The 25,352-nt window shown below is 43.6% G+C and overlaps 1 protein-coding gene across 1 annotated transcript in view; it reads left to right on the top strand.

Moving 5' to 3' along the window:
* Positions 1-1,096: 1,096 nt before the first annotated feature.
* Positions 1,097-25,352, top strand: part of SCRN1 (secernin 1) — a 60,903-nt gene continuing 36,647 nt past the window's right edge. The window contains exons 1-2 of the mRNA XM_046021131.1: positions 1,097-1,253; positions 24,354-24,513. Of these exons, the coding sequence (XP_045877087.1) occupies positions 24,355-24,513 (159 nt within the window). The 5' untranslated portion in view covers positions 1,097-1,253; position 24,354. The remainder of the gene's footprint in view (positions 1,254-24,353; positions 24,514-25,352) is intronic.

Consider the following 25,352-nt stretch of genomic DNA (forward strand, 5'->3'; position numbering starts at 1 on the left):
ATGACCTGAGCCAGAGGCAGACACTTAATGACTGAGCCACCCAGGCACCCTTTAATGATCCTTTATTGATGGACATTGGCTTCCAGTCTTCGTTAGCATAAATAATGTAGCGGTGGATGACCTTGTACTCACATCACTTCACACATCTATCAATATATACATAGGATAAATTACAGAAGTGGAATCCTCGGATCCAAGACTATATATGTATTTGTTATTTGGGGGCATAATGCAAAATTGTCCCCTGTGGAGGCTATAAAAATTTTTACTTTTGCTAAGCTGATAGATGGAAAATGCTACCTTGTATATTTGATTAACAGCTAAGTGAACCCAAATATCTTTTCATGTGCCTGAGTGGTATTGAGTTTGTTTTCTTGTAAACTACCTCTTCATATCCTTTGAGTTGGGCTTTTCTTCTCCGTTTGTTAGAGGTAGAATCTGTGATCTGGTAACAACAGATGGTCATGTCCTGATCAATGACCTTGATGCCAGCATCAACACACCTGTCACCTGTCTGCGGATTTTTTAACCCAAGGTATGGAATCTTGGTTTTGCTATTTGCTGTGTGATCTTGGGCGAAGTTCTTAACCTCTTTGGGCTTCAATATCCAAATACCCAGCATAGGGTCCCTCTTAGCAACATGGTGCAGGACAGCACCTTTAAAACCAGAGAGTCGGCTTGGACCTGGGAGTCCACGACGTACAGGACACGTTCTTCCCGCGGGGAAATTTTGCTTAGGTACCGCGGCCGCAAGTGGCAACCCTACTGCGGAGTTCGGGAGTGCGCGCGGCGGGAGTGCGGCCTGGCTCCGTAAAGCCCGAGTTCTCGCTTTCGAGAGAGCAGAAATCCCGGCCGTGACCAAGAACTAGAAATCGAGCCAAGAGCGAGCCACTTTCTGCGGCGGGAGCCGCCCTCTCCGCCGCTCCCCTGCTCCCAGGCACCCTCCCCTACCGCCCCAGCCCGGCGCTGCAGCCCCGGCGCCCAGACGCGGCGGGTGCGGCGCGGCCCCGGGGCCCGGGTTGGGGAGGAGGGGGTGGGCCCCGCGGTCACGTGAGCCGGGCCAGCTGTGCGCAGGGGGCGGCGGGCCGGAGCGCCGAGAGTCTGAGGAGGGGGAAGCGCCCGACGGTCGCCTCCGCCACTGCAGCTGCAGCCGCCGATGTCGCCGCAGTAATCGCCGCCGCGGCAGCACCCGCACCCTCGGTGGCCGCAGCATCAGCACAGCAGAGCCGAGCCCGGAGCCCGCCGCCCTGCAGGTGAGCCGCGGCGGGCACGGCTGGGAGCGCGGGGCGTCCGCCGCCGCTTCTCCTCGAGCGTTTCAGCCGCGTCCGCCATCGTCGTCCCCTGTGCCTCGCTGCCGACCCCTGTCCCTCCGAACCCGCGGGTGGCCAGACCCCGGGCTGAAACCCGGCGGGTGGTGGCAGGGCAAGCTGGGGACTCTGGGGGGATGGGGGGATGGGGAGGTGGCCTCGGGCCGGGTGCGGATGACTCGGGCTAGTAGGTTGAGGGGGCGCAGGCACTGCCGCCGGGTTTGACCCTGTCTCCCCGCTCTACACCCCAGCCCCATCCTTTGCTCTGACCTCCGGGTGCTTTTCCTGTGTTTCCATTAACTCGCAGGCAAGTTGCTGCTCCACTGGGGTGTGTGCCTGTGACCCCCCGCCCCTCCACCTCTCCCCAGGCTGTTCCGGGGTTCGCAGCTCGCTCGGTGGTGGCAGCGCTGGTGGGAGAGTGGGCCTGGCACCTTCCCGGGAAGGAGCGCACCTGCTACCCGGGTAGCGCGAACATGGCTGCCTGGTGGGGCCCGCTGTCCTTGACCTGGCTCTGCGCCCACGTCCATCCGGTTTGCGATCGCTAATCGTGTCCAGGGGACTGCCCTCCCCTTAACGGCTGTTTCTGTCGTCTGAGCGGGCTGCAGGACTTGACACGACATCCTCCGCCCCCAGCCACACTCCGGGCGGTTCTTTGGAGTGGGGGGTGGGGTGTCAGGACAGGTACGCCATGGCTCCAGGACACTTAACGGGTAGAATTTCTGCTATGATTATGCTTGTCAGCCCTCGGTTCGCTTGTTGATCCTGGCGCTGATTATTTGGCGACATCATTGCTGAGGTCTGAGACTAGTGGGGTCTGCAAAACAGGGGAACGCTTCAACTTTTAGAGAATTGACGAGCACTCGGATTTAGGGGTTTAAAATGTCCATTAAACCCAAGTGCATCTAAGGAAACTGTTATTCATTCTGACTCAAAACTGACTTGGTAGGGTTTTACATATGGGCTTTCTGGATTTGCTGTGTAATTCTGACTTGCAATTTGGTCTTGAATTAGACTTGTGTCCAGCTTCCCCAGCTGTGTGTGTGTGGGTGTGTGCAACTGTGTTCCCAGCCTGACCAGAAGATGCCATGGGTTGCAGAGGAAATCTATGTTAATTCAAAATGGCAGCATGAAAAAGTCGGGCCAGGCGGAAGCCGTTCAGACCACAGCTCACATCAGCTGCTCGGGACTTAAGCCTTGGTGAGGATATGGGTTGCCCGGAAGGCTCTTCTGGGTGTTGCTGCAGCAGGTCCTAAGGGGTAGGGAGTGATTCTTGCAGCAGGCTAGATTTTAGGGGGGCAGCAGGGTCGTTGGGGAGGTGAAGTGGGAAGTTTGGAGAGCTGTAATTATCTTCTCTAACTTATTGAAAACTGGTGCAAAGACCTAATTAGAATTCTCTGTGATTTTGAGCTCATTTTTCTCCAGGCTCCACTAAGGACAATCTATGTGGCTGCTTATGTCTGTTTGATGCATAACTAACTTCTGTTTATTTTATACCTAAGAGTGGATCTTAAAAGGATTGAGTGTCTAGTGTAAACATCACCCAAGAACGATACATAACAATTACCAGGTTCTTAGAGCAAGTTTCAGTGAAAGAACTGATACAGCTCCATGATGAAGCACCCAGGCATCAGAGAATGATAAATTCTTGAAAGGTGACTCATTTTAGGATTTTTTTTTTTTTTTAAACAGTTTTTCCTTGCGGTTTCACTGCTGTGCTGCCAGCCATCTTCTCATTTAGGAAGAACGGAATGAATGAGGAGGCAAGTGTTTCAGGGATCATGGGAATAGAGGAAGATTAGTGCTTTGGTCAGGAATGGCAATCTGGAAGCACTCTGCTGTCAACCCCCCCCCTTTTTGTTTAACATATTATTTATTTATTTGACAGACAGATCTCAAGTAGGTGGAGAGGCAGGCAGAGAGAGAGAGAGAGGAGGAAGTAGGCTCCCCACTGAGCAGAGAGCCCGATGTGGGGCTCCATCCTAGGACCCTGAGATCATGACCTGAGCCGAAGGCAGAGGTTTAACCCACTGAGCCATCCAGGTGCCCCTGTCAACCCCCTTTTTACAGCCCTGGAGGCTGAAGCCAGCAGGGTGACTGGGCTGCACCCAAGGTCATATAGCTGGCTGGCAACTGGCAGTGAGGATCGAAATCCAGGTCTCGTAACTGCCCAGGTCAGGGTTCTACATGCCACATTTCACAGTCTAGGGAAAAAGGGACAGACCTGTCATTACTAGGATGGCAAACAGAGCAATTCGAAAGCAAACTGTAACATGAATATAAAAATCAATGGGTGTTTAAAGTAAGTGACTACATCTTAGTTTCCAAATTCAAAACCATTCAACTTTAGAAAAAAAAATTTTTTTAATTTATTTGAGAGAGAGCGAGTGTGTGCACAAACAGAGGGAACAGCAGAGGGAGAGGGAGAAGCAGGCCCCCCCCACTGAGCAAGGAGCCTGATGTAGGCCTCCATCCTGCTGGGGTCATGACCTGAGCTGAAGACAGATGCTTAACCCACTGAACCACCCAGGCGCCTCAAAACCATTTAACTTCTTAAGCTATGTGCACCTCATGTCCACATTTTCCAGTGACTGGACTGCTTCTATAGTTAAGCACCAAAAACATAATTTTAGTCCTATTCTTTAAAGTGAGAAATGCATTCTTGGATTAAAAAATGTGTGGCTCGTGTTTGTGGAGAATCATTGGGTCAACTTCTTTTTAAAAGAAACCAAAGTGGGATGTATAATAGCTTTTGAGTATGTCGAATTTTAAGTAAAATGGGAACAACGAGCCTGTTTTAAAGTAACTTTGAAGCAGCACTGCATACAGAGGCTTTTTCTAGAATTTGAATTTGATTTCTCTTGGTCATATACCAGTAACCAAAGATCTACTAAAGCCAGATTGGAAAGTGTGAATGGGTTAATATTTGCATGGAAGTGATGAGGATACAAAATATTTCTTCTGGGCATTCCATTTCTTGAGCCCAATGATCTGTAGAAGGAGAAATTGCACAGGTTGCAGGGAAGAGGGACGATAATTCACAGTGGAGAAGAGGATGGGAGCTACGTATGGATGATTATGTGCAAAGAAAGACAGACGATGCCACACATGCCGTTTAAAAAAACAATAACTTGCCTTAGAGCCTGAATGTGAAGATTCACTCACTTAAATCCCCCTGACAAGCCAAAGATATTTAAAATCACAAGGTTTGGAAATTCTTAACCATGAGCAATTTGTGTTTGCTGAAGAAGAATAATTCAAAATTATTTTTTTAAAAAGTCATGCATGGGACGCCTGGGTGGTTCAGTGGGTTAAAGCCTCTGCCTTCAGCTCAGGTCATGATCTCAGGGTCCTGGGATCGAGCCCCGCATGGGGCTCTCTGCTCAGTAGCGAGCCTTCTTCCTCCTCTCTCCCTCTCTGCCTGCCTTTCTGCCTACTTGTGATCTCTCTCTGTCAAATAAATAAATAAAATCTTAAAAAAAAAAAAAAGTCATGCATGATCTCTTTATCCAGCAGTAATTGAAGCCATTTTCATTGGAATGACAGCTGAGGTCTGTGCTGGCCAATTTAATAGCCAGTAGCCACTATCCACATGTGGCTCTTGAGCCCTTGAAATGTGGCTGGTCCACACAGATGTGTGAACTACACCCCAGATTTCAAAATTTGTATGAAAAAAAGAATTTAAACTATGTCATTAATAATTTTTGTGTTGATTATATATTGAGATAATAGTTTAGATATATCCAGTTTAAGTAGACTATATTATTAACAATAGTTTCACCCGTTTCTCTTCTTTAGATGTGGGTTCTAGAAAACATAAGATTACATGATGTGGTTTGCATCTGTCTTGCATTAACAAAGTGGAGGTTGGTTGGGGTGTGTGGTACTGTGCACAGAACTGGGTATGTAAGGAGAGAGACACTTGGATAGAAGAGGGAGGGAGACAGATTGGATGGAGAAGGATTATGAGGAGGGAGTTCCTGGGGACCCTTGGGAGTTGGAGAGCATGAGTATGAAATACGTGGGGGCTGCTGAGTTATGAGACTTCTGAGGTGAAAAAAGCAGAGTGTGCAGTGGTCCAGGGTTTGGAGTTGGTGGAACTGTGATTGGCAGAGTTTGTGGTGGTGGGACAGGACCGAGGGTGGTGGAAAGGCAGCGTGGACACAACTACATGTCACACTGGAAAGTGACTTCCAAATCTGAGATGTCTGGTTTCACAAACGTATCTAGCACATCAAAATGAGGTGAACACATCTCATTCGGAGTCCACGCTCTGGTTCTGTCTCTGATTAGGGGGTGTGACCTTGAGCATGTCACTCATCGAGATGCTTCTCAGTCTCCTTTTTAAAATGGAGTGAATGACAGCTGTCCTCTGACTTGCTGGGTGGTTTCTGTGGGGTGAGATACGGCATACTAAAACACAAAGGTTAATTAGAATTTACATTACTTTATTACAACACTACACACTGAGATCACTTTTACTTATACACGCATAAGATGACAACAATGACAAGAAGACCAGCCTTCCTCTGGTTCTACCAATATGTGTTCTAAAAATTAAAAATTTTGAGCAACAATATTGGGGGGGGGGAGATTAGGAGTGAGTTGGGTATCTGCACAGATTTCTCCCCTGCTTTCCCCATCCCAAATAGTTAATTATCCTAACAACATTTACTGTTCAATACATCCTTTCACCTTGCTTTCAAATTCAGCTTCCATCATACGCTAATTCCCTACATTATATGAGTATATTTCAGTAGTGTCTGCTCTGTCAATTTATCTATTCTTGTGTCAGTCTTGAACGGTTGTAATTATTAAAACTTCCTAACATGGTTTAATACCATGTGGGGCTAGTTTTTCCTCATTAGTTTTCATTTGTGAAACTTTTTGGCTTTCTAGATGAGCTTCAGGGTCGTTTTTGGTCATGGTTGTATCCAAGATTGATGGCTGCCCAGTGACTCCATGGATTGTTCTGGGGAAGACTGACACCTCCGTATAGTATTGGATCTTCCCAGCAAAACACAGGCATCTCTCCCTGCCCTTCAGATCTTCTCTTGTGTCCCCATAAACCCTTACCATTTCCTCCATTGAGGATTTGTACATCTCTCTCTGGTAAACTTATCTGAAAATGGGCAGAAGCCCTATAAAGAAAACTACAGAACTCCAAGGATGGTCTCAGAAGCCCATACCAACAGGGATGCTTCCTACTTTGGAAGGCAGGTAGAGTCGGGGTGCTTGGGGCATTCTAGAGTCTGGGTTCTCTCTCTGCTATGTTCTTGTTATATGACTCCGAACAAGACTTAACCACTCTTGATCTCAATTTTCTCATCCTTAAAAAGGGGATAATAAGGGGCACCTGGATGGCTCAGTTGGTTAAGCATCTGACTTCCGGCTCAGGTCATGATCTCAGGATCCTGGGATCCAGTCCTGTGTCAGGCTCCACGCTCAGTGGGGAGTCTGCTTCTCCCTCTCCCTCTGCCCCCTCAGCACTCATGTGCATGCTCTCTCAGTCTCTCTTTCAAATAAATGAATAAAATATTTTAAACAAGGGAGATAGTAATACCTTGTGAAGTGGTCATTGTGAGGATTAAGTTATTTTATTATTTATATATTTTATATATTTTTATATATTGCTTAGCATGTTACTAAGCACATAGTGAATGCTTCATACTCTCAATAGTAATATGTAAGATTGTAATATTTTATGTTTTATATTATTACATGTAGTAATGTAAGATTCTGTGATTTTAATTATTTTAGTTACTCCTGGTTAAATGAATATATAAAGCCAGTATCATTTTTGGATCATAGGTCTTGAGAGGCTCTGGAAACATTTTGCCAAATTTTTAAAAAGTTTAATGGAACTTGGGAAAGAAATGGTTGGAAGAGCCAAGAAATGTGGAAGACAGTTATTGGGGGTGAGGTAGGATCTATACTTGCTTTATCTCCAAGGTAGATTGGCCACAACCCTCTAGCACTTTGTCCCTGCCCTGTGCCAGGGACAGGCACATCTTTTTCCATCACTCTGTGGGTCTCTTCTATCCTCACTGTCATCCTTACCTCTAGTCTGTGCCTTATTTCAGAATGATCTTTTCAGCAACTCTTAAGGATGGTTACAAGGCTTTTGGAGTGGGAGGGAGAGCAACCTGCTATCCAAGAAGGCGGGACTGATGTAGGCGTTAATCACACCCTCCTACAAGCTCCCACTTTGTCAGCCCAGTCTGGGATGGTGGTGAGCTGAACTGGATGGAGTGTCAGGTTACTCAGTCAAGGTGACTGGGAGGGGAGGAAGCTGAGGGCCAACCAGCTTGAGCCTCAGCTGAAGCAGAGAGAGGTTAATGTTCCTTTGTTCTTAATAGCCTAAATCTCCCAGTGCTTAATATAACCCCCTCAAGTGAGCTACATATCCTGGAAAGCTCCTATAAGCATTTCCAATCATTATTTTAAGTTAGGTCGCTGCCCTTCTCTTTTGGTTGTGTTCATGAGCACCTCTTCTAGGTGATAAAGACCTTGAAAACATCGTTTTAGTTTCATTTTCCTCCTGGATTGAACAAGGTGCTTGTAGGTGGTTAGGGGCTCAAAGTACATATTGGTAATTCATTTGACTTCTTAAAATTCTAATTAAAATAATGTAGTGATCAGAGGCTCCTCTGAATATCCCTTTCTCCTCTCAAAGTAAAACCTTAGTGTATTTTTAAAATTGCACTTAGAAGTGCCCTAGTGACCTAAAAGAATTAAATGAAATGTCTTAAAATGTCTTTCTTAAGCACTAAAGCAATCAGATTTTTTAAATAATTAAAAGCCCAATAAAGTAATATGAGTTTTCTATAAATCTAAAATGACATAACTAGATAAAGTAAAATTTAAAGCTTCTATCTCTGTATCCTGTCCTTACTTTCACTGCCAGTTCTGTTAGATAGTAATCCATTAACCCTTCTAGGTTCTCTCTCTCTTCCTCCCTTTTGTATATACTTATACTTACATAAATGTATGTGTGTACATACATATATGTATATACAAATATACATGCATATATTCACGTATACAAATACAGGTTTTTTTAAATAATAAAATGGGATACATTTTCTGAAGGCAAAACTCAGCAAATGGCCCTAGCATTAATGAGTATTTACAAAGGAGTTTTTAGGTCAAATTTTGCTAGATATAATAAAGTTATCCCCTGGTTACCAGCAAGATTTAAGTCTTACTACTTTATTTCTTCTGTAGGAAATGAATAGTTGGCCATTTTTTTACAGGGACAGAACGTAAATCGCCATTTTAAGAATGATTGAGAAGAGTTTTTGAAATCCCACTTTGCAGAGTTAACAGGTACATATCAAATCACATTAGTGGGAAAAGGTGAGACTAGACAATGCATTATTTAGATGGGAGAAGAAAACAGATGGTGGGAGTAGGAAGGTCATAATTCAAAGCAACCTTGCCAAATTAGTGGACACAATGGCAGCAATGTCAGAAATGAGAAAGAAGGAAATGAAAGGACCCTAGATGTGGCTTGCTTAGCAGTTTCCAGATGGTTCCCACAGAGAATGTTTTTGGCAGCTAACCACATACCTGCCTATCTCAAACACATTCTTCCTCTATCTCTGTTATCATTATGTTTCAAGAACTTTGTTTCTTTTTTTTTTAGAACAAGTTAAAGGAGCAAGCCTTGAGTGTTTGTCTATTTCTGTATATGCTATATATATTATCTCATTTAATCCCCATATTAGTTCCTGGTGAATATCATGGCTACACTTCATAGAATTTAATAAGTGGAGGAGCTGTACATGGAATTGGGAAGTGTCTGATTCTTCCTTAAAAAGCTATAATGTAACCTCCTAGAGTAACTTAACTGCACAGTCTAACCTATATCATTAATGTGATACAAGCCATTTTCTTTCTTTGGGTTACTATGAAAGACGGAAAATGTCTTCCAGTCTGCTATGTATTGGAAAACATCTTCCTTACAATGAACTTGATCTGACTATATTGTTCTAATTTGGCAAGCTTGAGTGGAAAGTTAATCTTGCTTGTGCTATTTATCTAGTCTTTCCTGCCATTAAAAAAATTGTTATATCCATAAGAAATGGATGCTATTCAACTAATCTTTCCTCTTTCCTTCACTCTAAAATCCCTAAAAGGGCTCTTCTTTTTTTTTTGGCTCAAATTCTGACTTTCTATCCAAGGCAGAGGAGTCGTGATAGTTGCCAGTCTTGCAGCCTGAATTTTCTTGTAAGTGGTACCATATTTTAAATACCAGGAGTGATGGACAGACCACTTGGTGTGGTAGAGTTTTTGCAGATGGTCCTTGAATTCACATGTGTCCCAACCTTGAACGTACACAAATAATGAGCCATATGTATCTGCACTACTGTTTTTCAAATAGTATAGGATTCTCTTGCCATTTAGTACATACAAATCCATTGGAAGTATTAACAAAGCCAACTACAATGACTGTTATTTGGAGGTTTCCATGAAAAACTCTTGACATCTATAAGTTGGAAAACATCATATTACAATATTTTGCATTATAGAGAAATTCTGGAGTGATTTGAAGAATACTTTTGTGAAGTGACCATTTACCACTTATTCTATGAATAAATGCAAGTTTTGATACACAATATTCTGTTTGACTATATATAAAAGCTCTACATTTCCTTAGCTGTTAGTTTGTCACATGAATCATTAAGTTAGACATTTTGCTTTATTCATATTTCTCAACGTGACCATATATTGCAAATGAAGCAGAATCAGATTTGGCCCAAAGGTAAAATGAGTTCATTTGCTATGACCATACAGTCCTCCTCAATTCCTGGGTCTCGCCGTAGTGAGAGACTATGTTTATTACCTGCGGTGAGTTAGGGTAGTAGATTATTTGATTGCAACTCTTCCTTTTCTTTCTTTCTTCCTTCTTTTCTTTCTTTCTTTCTTTTTTTCTCTTTCTTTCTTTTTAAGTATTTTCATTACAAATTCTGTATTCTCCTGTGGGAACTTTGAAAATACCTGAATATATGGAGGTTAAGAAACTGTGATTCTGCAACCCAAAGATACTACAGCTCTTATAAATTTTGTTGCATTTACTTATGATCTTTTTGCTTCATCTATTTAGATAACATACATCATTCGAATGGTACCATATTTAATTTGTATAACCTGTTTTCATTTCACCAGGTTGATTCTGTTTGTTTGTTTATTTATTTATTTTAAAGAGTTCCAAGCAGACACTGCGCTGAGCTCAGAGTCCGAGGCAGGGCTCAGTGCAGGGCTCGATCCCATGACCTTCATGGGATCACGACCCAAGGTGAAACCAACAGTTGGTCACCCAACCAACTGAGCCACCCAGACACCCTGATTCTGTGTGTTTATATATTTTCCGGCTTTCCATGTTATGTACAGATAGCCAATTACATATCATATGTTTGTTTTGTTTTGGTTTTTGACTCTTATGATAATCTAAATGGCTGTATTTTGGGGGAGGCAAATGAAGCAGCAGTGGCCCATTAAATTATCAGGGGTTATGATGAAATTGAATAGGCATTCATTATCTGGAATTTTGGTTTTACAATTTTTATTTATTTAAAATCATGAGCTGGGGGAGGGACAGTGGGAGAGAATTTTTTTTTTAAGATTTATTTATTTATTATTTGAGAGAGAGAGGGAGAGAGAGAAAACAGGGGGCGGGGTGGGAGGAGAGGCAGAGGGAGAGGGAGTGAGGGTCTCCATGCCCAGTGAAGAGCTTGATGCAGGGCCCGATCCCACAACCCCAAGATCACAACCCCAGCTGAAACCAAGAGTCTGATGCCCAACTGACTGCTCCAACCAGCTGCCCTGAAAGAAAGAATCTCCAGCAGACTCCATGCCCAGCGTGGAGCCCAACACCGGGCTCAGTCTCATGACCCTGAGATCATGACCTGAGCCAAAACCAAGAGTCAGACCCTTACCTGACTCAGCCACCCAGGCACCCTGGTTTTGAATTTTTAAATAGGCACTCTTTTCATTTCTTGTAGCTAATAACCTCCATTGCAGTATTTTTGGAATGAATAATAACTAACTTTGTGATCATCTCAATCATTAAGAAAAAAAGAATATAAGAGTATATTCCTTAGCCATTTTACTGATTTAGGAATATTCAGCTACTTGAAATGATATTTAACTCTTCTTTTTTTCCTGGCTCAAATTCTCGCTTTCTATCCAAGTCAGAGGAGTCATAATCGTTGCTTATCTTGCATTTGTTCAACGAAGAACATTTTTTTAAAAAGGTATTTTTTTTAAGACTTTATTTATTTATTTGGCAGACAGAGATCAGAAGTAGGCAGAGAGAGAGGAGGAAGCAGGCTCCCTGCTGAGCAGAGAGCCCGATGCGGCGCTTGATTCCAGGACTCTGGGATCATGACCTGAGCCCAAGGCAGAGGCTTTAACCCACTGAGCCACCCAGGCGCCCCTTAAAAAGGTATTTTTAAAGAGTTGGATGAAACTTGACTTCTTTAAAGTAGTAAAAAATGCAAGACGTTGAAATAACAATTAACAACCCATGCACTCTGATTTCCCTGTGTTAAAGCTAGAGACCAAGAAAGCATATCCGCCTCCCTGACCATTTGTCTTTTTTTTTTTCCATTTTATTTATTTTTTCAGCGTAACAGTATTCATTCTTTTTGCACAACACCCAGTGCTCCATGCAAAACGTGCCCTCCCCATTACCCACCACCTGTTCCCCCAACCTTCCACCCCTGACCCTTCAAAACCCTCAGGTTGCCCCAACCTCCCACCCCTGACCCTTCAAAACCCTCAGGTTGTTTTTCAGAGTCCATAGTCTCTTATGGTTCGCCTCCCCTCCCCAATGTCCATAGCCCCCTCCCCCTCTCCCAATCCTACCTCCCCCCAGCAACCCCCAGTTTGTTTTGTGAGATTAAGAGTCATTTATGGTTTGTCTCCCTCCCAATCCCATCTTGTTTCATTTATTCTTCTCCTATCCCCCTACCCCCCCATGTTGCTTCTCCATGTCCTCATATCAGGGAGATCATATGATAGTTGTCCCTGACCATTTGTCTTATTAGGGAAAAGAAAACCCTGCTTTCTCAAGTTAACCAGGGATGGGTTTCACCCAGCTTTGTCCTGAGGGCAGAGAGAATTCAGAGGCATTCAATTAAAATTAAATGGGTTCCTTAAAAATAGAATTGAGAAAGAAGAAGGCAGAAAGTTGATGGCCTTTGAGGCTGGTGAATGCCTTATGGGTGTTTATTGTACTGTTATGTGTGTGCTGCAAATTTTCACAGTCAAAGAGCCAGGCAGAAAAAAATGTGTAATGCTTCTGAAGAGCAAAGAAGTTAAATAATCTGCACCAGTGGGTATCACACACCGGTGTGGACTGGCTGCGTCAGAATCCCCTGGGCACTCGTTAGAGATCTCCTGCCTGTAATCACAGCCTCGATCTGCTGAGCAGAATCTACAAGGAGGGCGTGTCTAGGAATCTGCCTTTGTAACAAACTCCGGAGATGATTTTGATGCGTGGTCAAATATGAATCCCATGGACTGAACCGCAGCATGGGAGCACCTTGGCAAATGAGATTTTCCTGCTCTTTTTTTCTCATTGAAGGTAAAATATAGCTATGTCCCTCCCCCTTCCTTTTCAACAAACATTTTTCAAGGTCTTATTATGTGCCAGCTTGTGTGCTAGATGCTAGGGGAATAAGGGCTTATGTAAGAGTTCTTGCCTTCATGGGAATTACAGTCTGATGAGCAGAGGGAGACATCTTGAAATTTGAAGGAAAGAGATACGGCAGGGTGGTGGGAACCACGGGCTCACCTTTTCCCCCATTGCACGAATACACCAAGCCAAACTAAGATCCCTCTCCATCCCTTACCCTGATAATCCTTTCTCAGAAAGATTATCTGAGTCCCAGACAAGTTATAAATAATAATTCTAAGAAAATATTCCCGGGGCGCCTGGGTGGCTCAGTGGGTTAAAGCCTCTGCCTGCAGCTTAGGTCATGATCCCGGGGTCCTGGGATCAGGCTCTCTGCTCAGCGGGGAGCCTGCTTCCTCCTCTCTCTCTCTGCCTGCTTCTGATCTCTCTCTCTGTCAAATAAATAAATAAAATCTTTAAAAAAAAGATGGAGTGCCTGGGTGGCTCAGTGGGTTAAGCCTCTGCCTTCGGCTCAGGTCATGATCTCGGTGTCCTGGGACTGAGCCCCGCATTGGGCTCCCTGCTCGGCAGGGAGTCTGTTTCTCTCTCTGCTTCTGACCCTCCCCCTGCTTGTGCTCTCTTACATGCTCTCTCTCAAATAAATAAATAAAATTTTGAAAAAAAAAAAGAAAATATTCCCTGTATTTGATCAGTCCAGTGCTGTTTCTAACCTTTTTTTTTTTTTAAAGATTTTATTTATTTATTTGACAGACAGAGATCACAAGTAGAGAGAGGCAGGCAGAGAGAGAAGAGGAAGCAGGCTCCCTGCTGAGCAGAGAGTCCGATGCGGGGCTCGATCCCAGGACCCTGAGATCATGACCTGAGCTGAAGGCAGAGGCTTTAACCCACTGAGCCACTCAGGAGCCCCTGTTTCTAACCTTAAAAGAAATTTGAACATCTCATCATGTGCTGTGCTGTATTTTATTTATTTCTTAAAAGATTTATTTTTTAATTTTAAAGGAAGAGAGGGCGCCTGGGTGGCTCAATGGGTTAAGCCTCTGCCTTCGGCCCAGGTCATGATCACAGGGGCCTGGGATCGAGCCCCGCATCGGGCTCTCTGCTTGGCAGGGAGCCTGCTTCCTCCTCTCTCTCTGCCTGCCTCTCTGCCTGCTTGTGATCTCTGTCTGTCAAATAAATAAATAAAATCTTTAAAAAAAAATTTTTAAAGGAAGAGAGAAAGAGAGAGTGTGTGATCAGGGGGAGGGGCAGAGAATCTCCAGCAGCCTTCCCAGTGCAGAGTCCAACGGGTGCTCGATCTCAGGACCTGAGATCATGACCTGAGCCGAAATCAAAAGATGGGCTCTTAACCAACTGACCCACCCAGGCACTCCTCGTGTGCTTTGCCTTAAAAAGTTATTTATTGTTGAAAATGACAAGCATATACGGTATAGAACAGTATATTAAACCACTGTGTACCCATTACTCACCTTCAGCCATTTTTATTACATAGCCAAATTTGTCTCATCTGAACTTTCACTGTTTCTTCCCACCCTGGATTACTTTTTAAATATCATTTCACATGGAAATATTCCAGCATGTATCTCTAAAAGATATATGCTCTTTTTTCAGACATAACTGCAATGTCCAAATATCTAAAACAAGAATTCCTTAATATCATTGAATATTCAATCAGTGTTCACATTTCCTCAGTTGTCTTAAAAAGGTTTTGTACCGTTTACTTAAATCAGGACCCAAATAACTTCCATTCAGTGCTATTAGTTGATAGATCTCTTCAGTAACTTTGTCTCTTACTCTTTCTTCCCTTTTAGGTTTTTTTGTCGTTATTGAAGAAATCAGATTTTTCCTATAGTTTCTCCCAGTCTAGACTCTTCTGGATTGACTCCCTCTGGTGTCATCTGCATTCTCTGTACACCGGCGGTTAAGGTCTGGAGGCTCTCATTGCAGTTCGGTTCCTTATGCACATTTTAGTTACACTTTGGACTATGTGTCTGATTTGTCAGTGTAAACCATTGGCAAGAAAGGGTGAAAGAGCCATAGTAGGGATTGGTGTCATGGTGGCAAACCATCACCAGCGAGTAAGAGGGAGGAAAGTAAATGTTTATTAATCGCCCACTGTATACTTTCCATACGCTTTCCATATGCTCTCACATAAATACAAGTGCTATATTGTGTATACGGGATTAGTTCTATTTTCCCATGTGGAAACTCTGGAGCAGAGAATCATAATCTGCCTGTCTCTTGCAGTTGGTGGCTAGAGTCAGGATATGAGCAAGGAAGGGTCTGTTTGTCTTAAAGTGTATGCTTCTCTTGCCTCTGTACCTGGGGGCTTCAGGGCCAAGTAGGCATGGTAAATGAGTACAGCTGACCCAACATGGAAAAAAGAAAGAACGAGGAAAGCAATAGCCCTAGGGTGAGGCTAGGAGGCACTGTCTTTGGCCTCCCAGTCAGGGGGTGGAGAGGACTTGGGGGAGAAGCCCCTGCCTAGCTGCAGTCTTGATGGCATGCAGGAATGTGGACCCAGGGTTGCCAGATCTTTTGAGTTTTCAGAAGGCAAGTATCTGAATTTCTGTGAAAAGGCTCTAGATCTAAAAATGTTAGCTGCTAGTTCAGATTTTTAAAAAATGCTATCTAGGACAACACCTTGGGCCACACCTAACCCACGGGCAGCCTGCAGTCCCCGTCCCACCACATGCTGCTGGGAGGTACATCAGCTGAAGATTGGGCTGATGACCAAGGCAGTTAACTGTCACAGGGAGGTGTTGGCCCTGAAATTAGAGAAAGGGCCAAGGCATCAAGTGACAATGAACCAAGTCTTCAAAAGGTGACAGAGCATTGAGATATGTCAAGGAAGAAGCCAGTTTCTGAAGTCTGAACAGATCAGACTTTGACAAAGGAACAGCCCTCCTCAACGACCTTTTCTCATCCTCACGAGGACTGAGTCCTTCTTGTATCCTGGATGGGAACTGAGCACTTTATACAAATTTGCAAGTTTTAGCTCATTTTCACCTCACCGGGGCTCATTGTTATCCTGTCATAGAAAGGTGACAGGGGTCTGAGATTCAAACCTAGGTTGACTCCAAAACTGCTTATTTACTTGGTACCCTGTGTGGTCTTTCTCCTGTGAAATAGTTCCTTGTTCAAGGCATTGAGTATTAGAAACTGGAATTCCCTGGCTGTGGGCTTCCAAAGCCTTATTCTCTATCTTGAACTTTCAGCAGAACACTTTCTTTCTTCGAGGCAGAGCTTGCTGAACCTGTCATCGGTTTCGGTTAGCATTTACATCCAATTTCTAGTTCGATAATTCCTTTCTCAAACACCGTATTTATTCTTTACAATCCCAGCAGTTGATCCACAACAGAAAAGCTAGTTCATAAGTGCCTCTCCTTTGTCCTGTTTTCCCTTCAGCAGAAATGTCAATAATCAAATGAATTTATCAATAAATAATATAATAAAATAATATCTCCTTGGCTTTTCTGGAGGTTGGTAATTCACAGAACCCGGATTTACGTTTACCCAGTCTGCTTGGTCAGACTGGGAGCTTGCAGAGTAAGAAAGCTTGCTGGACATTTGGGTTTCATTTTTGTGTGCAAGTAAAAGCACTTTGTCACTGTTCCTTGCGTGACAGTTAATAAGCCTCTAGCTTATAGAGACAATCATTTGCTTCCTCTCAGGCAATTTAAGCCTTTCTTCTTACTGCATAAGGTGGCTGATGAGGGCCAGCCACTCTGGGGCTGCTCTGAGACAGAAGAGGACAAGGGCAGTTTGGCAGTCAGGCGGAGAAAAGTGCCCTCAGCTAGGCTGGGGCGCAGAGCATTCGTGCCCTGCAGCAACAACTCACTTGGCTTGAGGACAAAGACCTTTTCTCACTTGCGGCTTCCTCCCTCCTTGTCTAGACATTCTGTAGGTGGTCTCCTAGTTACAGGGGTGCCGTGCTCCAGCCCTGCACGCCTGCACTCCACCCTCAGTCCCCAGCCGGAGTGGGAAGATGAGCCCCTGTGTAGGGAACCCCAGGGACGCTCGAGCATCTTGTTCCCAGGAGGAGCCGCAACTCCCCAAAGAAGCTTGATAAGGAGGACAGGGATGGTTAGACCCAGCTCCGGGGGACATCACCACAGCAGTCAGCAACATCCCTGAAGCTGTGGGGTTTCGGGTCCGCTGCCTTTAGCCATATGGGGCTATTTAGTTAAAAAAATATTTTAAGTGCAGTGAAATTCCCATAACATAAATTTCTCATCTTCATGACACTTTTTAAGTGCACGGTTTAGTTGTGTTAAGTATATTCGCATTGTTGTGCATGCAACCTCCAGGACTCTTTTGGCTTGCCGAGCCGAAACTCTGTCCCTATTAAACAGCAATGCCCCATTCCCACCCCGCCTTCCCCAGTCCCTGGCAACTACCTTTCTACTTTCTGTCTCTGTGAATGTGACTCTTCTAGGAGCCTCTTACAACTGAGATTATACGGTATTTGTTTTTGCGTGGTTGGCTTATTTCACTTAGTATAATGTTGGCTATTTAATTTTAAATTAATTAAAAATTCAGCTCCTGGTGCACTAGCTGTATTCGAAGTGCTCAGTAGCCCCATTTGGCTAGTGGCCACTGTATTAGACAGCACAAATGCAGAACATCCCAGAAATTTCTCTTGGACAGGGCTCATCTGAGGGAAGCCGGGCAGCTTATACAAAGACGTGGCTGGAGCCAGGGGCTGGGAGAAGGAAAGTACCAGCTGTTTTTTTTTTTTTCCTGACCATTCCAGATGGTGAATAATCTGACTCCTTTTCTCCACCACAGAAACAATACCAGCTACCTGATGTTTTAATAAGTGCCACTCGCATCCTTCTCCCAGTCTCCAGTCTTCCAGCGGCATAGAACGTGAAAAATAATCCAGTGTGAGAAAATATACAGTACAGGTCACAGACAAATGTACTTTAAAGTATTCTTAGCAAGTACATCTTAGGAAATGCCTGTCAGTTTAACCGTTGATGGGAGTTGAATTGGAGTGTTTCATTAATGGGAACTATTAGTTTATCGCTAACTTGGCAAGAATCCTAATTGGTATTTATCACAAAGAAGTCTTATTCAGTAGACCTACTCTTTAAGCTGTTGCTTTTAAAGACTTTTGCTTGAGACCCACAGTAAGAGAAATGTTGTATCTCAACCCAGTGCCTGCACACACTTATATGTTTATATATGTATACCCAAACTTAAAGTTTCTTTCCTTTTTTTTTTTTTTTTAAAGATTTTATTTATTTATTTGACAGCGTGCGCGCATGCGTGTGCAGCAGACAGAGGGAGAGGGAGAAGCATGCTCACAGAGTAGGAAGCCTGATGCCGGGCTCAATCCCAGGACTCTGGAATTATGGCCTGAGCCGAAGGCAGATACTCAACGACTGAGCCGCCCAGGTGCCCCAAATTAAAGTTTCTTATAACAACACTTACCCATATTAAGTGTGATGCATATATGTTATAAACAAAAATGCTTGCTGGGGCACCTGGGTGGCTCAATGGGTTGGGCCTCTGCCTTCGGCTCAGGTCAGGATCTCAGGATTTTGGGATCAAGCCCCACATTGGGAATCTCTGCTCAGCAGGGTGCCTGCTTCCTCCCCTCTCTCTCTGCCTGCCTCTCTGCCTATTTGTGATCTCTGTCAAATAAATAAATAAAGTCTTAAAAAAAAAGCTTGCCTATTTAAAAAACGCTGATCCTACCCACTAAATTGATTCCATAACCCTCAAAAGGGCTACAACATGCTGTTTAGAAAACACAGCTTTAAATACACTCAGGTTCCATTTCAGGCCTGGTTTGTAGTGCTGATCCCCAACCCCTCCTCAGGTCCCCATGACTCAGAAAATGGTTTACGAATTTCATCTCGAAACAAGCAAGTTTTGTTTTTTTTTAAGATTTTATTTACTTGAGAGAGGCAGAGAGTGCAGGCAGGAGCACGAGCAGAGGGAGTGGGAGAAGCAGGCCCCCCCTCTGAGCTGGGGCCCAGGACCCCTGGATCATGACCTGAGCTGAAGGCACATGCTTAACTGACTGAGCCACCCAGGCACTCTATAACAAGCAAGTTTTTTAAAAAGCCATCATGGCTTTACTTCTGAGTGAGTTCTGTCTACTCATTTTAATGCTGGTTTAAGTAGAGAGTATTATGATAGAAAAGTCCATTATCAAATGGCAGACTGTGTTTTCCAAAGCTAAATATAAACGATGAACACTTTTTCATGCAGTAAGTTTCTATTTAGCATGTGCGATTGGGAGTTCATTGAATTTTAGCTTACTTTTCTTTGTGGAAGAGAGTATCACATCATAATACTATATAAGGTTACTGAGGGAAAAGGAGAAAAAAATCTTAGTTTCTTGTGTCATGCATGAAGAATTTAATAATTTATAAAAATCTTGTAAACAAAGATTTCCAAATGTATGCTTTATAAAGTATATAGATGAGTCAACTTGTCAGATTTTTTTTTTCTTTTGTAGTGTAACTATCTGGTATGTTAACTAGTATTTTGACAATAACAGAAACAAAAAGCAGTTTCCCTAAATCACTTTCAGAAGCATTTCATCTCAGGGTCAGGGGAGAATTAACTTCCTGAAGGGCCTATTTTTCTTTTTACCTTAACAGAGGAGATAGTGCTATTAAGAGGCCTTGAAAGAAAGTTTATGTACTCCTTGAACAACTCTGAATTAGGCAGGTGGTAGAAAAGAGTAGAAGAAAGTATCAGAGAATAACTGTAAATAATGCTGAATAAAAAAATTTCATCCTTGGGAGTTGGGGGATGGGCATAATGGCTGAAGGTGGCCAAAAGGCATAAACTTCCAGTTACAAAATAAGTGGGGGTAGGGAGAGGGTGATTGGGTTATGGACATTGGGGAGGGTATGTGCTATGGTGAGTGCTGTGAAATGTGTAAGCCTGACAATTCACAGACCTGTACCCCTGGGGCAAATAATACATTATATGTTAATAAAAATAATTTTAAAAAAAGTCCTGGGGGTGTCAGGTACAGCATGGTGACTATAGTTAATAATACTGTATTGCATATTTGAAATTGCTACGGGAGTAGATCTGAAAAGTTCTGATCACAAGCAAAAAACATTCCTTGACCACTGTGGTGACAGATGTTAACTAGACTTATTGTGGAGATCATTTTGCTGCATATCCAAATACTGAATCGTTACGTTGTGCACCTGAAGCTAATATGATGTATGTCAATTATACCTCAATAACAAATGGCATCCAAATGTAAATTGTAAGAATTTGCCAGTTTTGAAACTTTAGATGTATCAAGACATAGAAGTAGAGTGAAAGTGTTTTCTTTAAAATAAAATTACAGGGGCCTGACTGGCTCAGTTGGTTGAGTGTCTGACTCTTGATTTCGGCTCAGAGCATGATCTCAGCCGGGGAGTCTGTTTGAGGGTTCTGTCTCTCCCTCTCACTCTGCGCATCCTCTCTCTCTGCCAAATAAATAAATATGTCTTTGAAAAAACAATAAAATAAAATTCCTGGATTGGTACTAACCACTGGGTTTATTTTTGAAAAATCATTTTTGTGTTTGTGTTAAGTTTAAATACTTGTAGAGAAATTGGAAATTAAAGGAAAATATGAAAAAATCAGAAAGAATTAAATGGTCAGGCTACCATTGTTCATATTATATTATAGCATTACTGCTTCCTGGGTGTGGCTATTTAAGTTTAAACTAGTTAAAGTTTGTAATAAAAATTTAGTTCCTCAATTACACTAACTGTACTTTAATGGCTGTATGGAGCTAATGGCCACCATATTGGACAGTGGAGATTGAACATTCGAACATTTCCATCAAGGTAGAAAGTTCTTTGGGAGTCCTGCTCAAGAGAGTGGAAAAGGATCCAGCTAAGTCATCTCTGAGGCTAGTGTCTAGAATGGTGATCGAGGAAAAATGCACAATTGTCCTTGGCTAGTTTGCTGCTGGATGTGTTACACAGTTTGCTGGTTCCTTTAGCATTAAAAAAAAATAGACAGGGGCACCTGGATGGCTCAGTGGTTAAGGCCTCTGCCTTCCACTCAGGTTATGATCTCAGGGTCCTGGGATCGAGCCCCACATTGGGCTCTCTGCTCAGTGAGGATCCCGTTTTCTCCTCTCTCTCTGCCTACCTGTGATCTCTGTCTGTCAGATAGATAAATAAAATCTTAAAAAAATAAAATAAAAATAAAATAAAATAGACATTAAAATTCTGTTCTCTTCTGGTATTCCTGGTCTTTCTCCAGATGTAGTGGAAAAGCCAGCCTCTCTGGGCCCACATACCCCTGGGCTTCTGTCGCCTACATCCAGATCATGATCACGTGATTCCTATGACTTGCTAACCAAGCAGATGTCTTGGGTGAAGAATAGGATAGGTGCTTGTCAAAAACCCTGCGAGTTTATTTTTTACAGTTAGAGCTCATAAATGCAGAGTGGATTGCTACTATTTTTAAGGGCCAAGTAAAGTAAGGTTTGCTCATAGATGAGACACCAGCTCTTTTGAAATGACCCAGTGATGGAGAAGGAAGGGGAATCCTATCACGTGTGGGAGGCAGACAAACACAGGTGAATGTACCCTTTCTCCACCTTCCATCTGGGTTTTCACTTTATCTGGCTCAGCCAGCCATTCTTCCCACCCTCAAATTCTGGGAATGCACTATTAATGCATTTTATCTTATAATTATTCTAGGTCTTTCTTACACATACAAAGTCTTGGTTGATTGCTGCCTACCCCTCAAGTCTGAAGATAATGGTGTTTTTGTTGAACTGGGAAAGGATAAAGGGAGAAGGAACTGGAGTTTTTTTTATCTTCCTGCCTTTTCTTTCTCACAAGGGGGCGGGGGGGGGGGGATTTTTCTGCACTAGGAGGGGAATGATTTTCAGAGCTCTGAGCTCCCATGCTTCTCAGTACCCTCAGAGGGGCCTGCCCTGCACAATGTGTGTGTGTGTAGGGATAGACTAGTGTGTGTGTGTGTGTGTGTGTGTGTGTGTGTGTGTGTGTGTGTGTGTATAGGGACAGACTAATGTGAAACAGCCTGGACGCAGACATAGCAATAGGGTCTCTCACAAAGAAGGTTCCAAACTCAGAAAGAGACTGACTCTGTGACTCAATAGCTGCTCCAGCTGTGAGTAAGATGGTTTGTTTGGCCTGCCCTGTAGAAATGTTGAGATGCTGCTCGGTTTGAACAATCAACACCCAAATAAAATGTCTTACACTCATGCAGCCTCCACAGTTTGCCAAATCTGTTCTCAAGCATCATGTCATCTGATGATAAACCTACGGACTGGGACCAGACATTTGCAGAAGAGAAAACCTAGGCCCAGAGAGGTGACGTGACTTGCTCGAGGTCACACAGTACTGGGTGGTGTGGCTGAGTTTTGAATCCCAAGGGGCTTTGCTGAACACGTGGCTTTCCTTCTGACTCATAGTTTGAGATCGTAAAACAAAACACACCTAGGTCGGAAAATGGGTGACACAAATATGATAGTTTAATAGATCACATTTGTTGAGTGCCCATAATAGGAAGTTGAGAAAGGGGCTGCGTAGTTGGGTGGTCTGGGCCCTGCCCTCAGGGATCTTTACTTGAAACATTCGAAGCAGTACATTTACTAGCAATAAATGCATATCATCCCTGAACAAATTGGATGCTTTAGGGCATATGGATGCTGAGAAAATGACAGAGTCCTTTATAGAAGGCATCCTGAAAGAAAGGGATTTTGAATCAGACCCTGAAGGATATGCACAGACTAAGGGGAGGGCATTCTAGCTGGATACAGAGGCATGATTGGGTTCAGTTTTAAGAAAGAAGAAAAGAGCACTTGTTTATTATTTTTTTGAAAATTTGCCCTGCAGAAGACCTTGCGTACAGCTGGGTTTAGAGTGGTGTACAAAAGAGACATGGCCCCCCAGTTCATATAACTTAGACTTTGGGGGGAAAGACCACGTATTGATTGTTGGTAATAAAATAATTACGTAAGTATTTCAGATTAAGATTTGCTGTAAACGAAAAAGGTGGAATTCTATGAACGCACACGGTACAGTGATGTAAATTCCACTGACATTTGAGCTGGTACATGAGGGAGTGGAAGTTAACTAGAAAAAATGGTTTTTGTATAGGGAACAAAGGGAGGAGTGCTCAGAGAGAGGAGTGAAGCATGTGGAAAGGCCCTGGGAGGATCAGAGGGGCTGGAAAAAGGCCTCGGTGCTGGCGTTTAGAGAGCAGAATGGTGAGTGGTGAGTGGCAGGAGGTGAGGCTGGGGAGGAGGCACAAGCCTGATCAGATTTTGGTCTTTATTTTAAGAACTGTGGGAAACCTCTGAAGGATTTTAAGCATAGTGACAAGACTGACATGGTCAAAACTTTCTTTTAAAAAGATCGCTTTGGCTGCTGCATGCCAATGTTTTGGAGGAGGAATAATAGAGGTTATACAGTAACCCCTTAAGAGACTATTACGGGGATCCAGGCTAGATATGGCGGGCTGGTGCAGAGTGGTGGTAGCGGAGATGGGGAGAAGTGGCGAGTTTCCAAAGGGATTTAGAAGATCAAGTCTACAGGTGGAATTTGGTGATATGCTAGGTAATAGAGAGGCAGATGATAAGGATAGTTTTTTGAGTTTCGGATGTTTGGGAAGAAGAAGAAATCAGCTTTGGGTATCAGGAAGGCATTTGGGTCTCTGGGTCTGGAGCTCAAGGAAAGAACTCGGTTGGGATTGACTGTGGATGTCCTGGGACATGCGTGACCAATGGGCATGGATAAGCTTTCCCAGAGAGAAAGGAGCATGAAATGAGGAAAGAGGAATAAAGCAGTGATGAAGCTCATTGGCCAGGTCGAAGAGAACGAGCCAGCCCAGCAGCACTGGCGAGGCTGGAGGAGAACCAAGAGATCCCTGAGCGTCGTGTCGTTGAGGTGGAGCAAAAATATATAAAATAGGGGGAGTATCTGTCACTTTCTCTCTAGACCCATTTCCTCATCACAACCCCAAAATCCATTAGGTGCAAGCCACACAACTCTAGATCCAAGACACTTGCATTGGGCACGGTTACAAGTGTAGTTATTTATTCTTCCATTACTGTGACAGATTGCAGTCTGTTTGTATTTTCTGTGGGGAACAATAACCTCCTTTCCTTTCCCTTACGTTGTTGCGCTTTTGGCTGTCCCTGACTGCAGCTTGTTGCAAATCTGAGCTTGTTTAATCCCATGGAGTACTAAACACTATCTGGTCTCGGTGGCTGTGTTAATTCTACTGCGGGCGCCCAACTTCATGTGCCAGCTGGGATCCCTTAATGAGCGAGCGCACACAGTTCAATGTGAAAACTATTTCGCTGGTGCAATGTGTTTGAAGAACTCACTCCTGGAATGTTCTACGTCACAGCTGCTTCCAGGCCGTCCCTGGCATTCTCTCTCTCTTTGCAGGATGGCTGTCGCTCCTCCGAGTTACTGTTTTGTGGCCTTCCCACCACGTGCTAAGGACGGGCTGGTGGTATTTGGGAAAAATTCAGCTCGGCCCAGGGATGAAGTACAGGAGGTTATGTATTTCTCGGCTGCTGATCATGAGCCTGGGAGCAAGGTTGAGGTAAGTACCGTGTTACAGTCTCTTATTGGCACTCATTCCCTTCCTCCGGCTTGGCTCAGCGCACCTTTTGTTAACTCGGCTCACTGGTCAGAACCGCCATGTCGGTTCTGTTGATTCCTGATCCCACACAAGTTTGTTCGTGGCCTTAAAAAGCAGGATCACACGGGGGCTAATACTACATTCGTGGCTATAGCCCTTGTTTTATAAGTAAGTAAAATATTTGCATGGTTCCAAAGTCAAATGTATAAAATAAGGTGTATTCATAGAAGTCTGGTATCTTTCTTTGTCTCATTTACTCTACTTACTTTTTTCCTTTTTCTTGAAAGTTTTTTTTGTTTGTCCTTCCCTTTAAAACATTACCTACATATGTAAGAAACTACATACACACAAATACATACACATGCCCCTTTATTCCGTATGTTTTTCTTTCTTGGATGAATGGTAGCGTGCCGTGTACGCTTTTCTCCACTTTTCTTTTTTCACCTTAAAACATATCTTAGAGGGGCGCCTCGGTGGCTCAGGGGGTTAAAGCCTCTGCCTTCGGCTCAGGTCATGATCCCAGGGTCCTAGGATCAAGCCCCGCATCAGGCTCTCTGCTCAGCAGGGAGCCTGCTTCCTCCTCTCTCTCTGCCTGCCTCTCTGCCTACTTGTGATCTCTGTCAAATAAATAAATAAAATCTTAAAAAAAAACATATCTTAGAGATCACGCCATATGGTAAACAGAAGTCCTATTCCTCCTTCCTCACTTAGAGCTATACAGAGTGTTCCATTCTATGGATGTATCATGGTTTAGTCCCAGGTTGCTGGACATTTGGGTGGTTTTCCCAGTCTTTTGTTAT

Source organism: Meles meles, chromosome 10 (genome assembly GCF_922984935.1).
Source record: "Meles meles chromosome 10, mMelMel3.1 paternal haplotype, whole genome shotgun sequence".
NCBI classification, from domain to species: Eukaryota; Metazoa; Chordata; class Mammalia; order Carnivora; family Mustelidae; genus Meles; species Meles meles.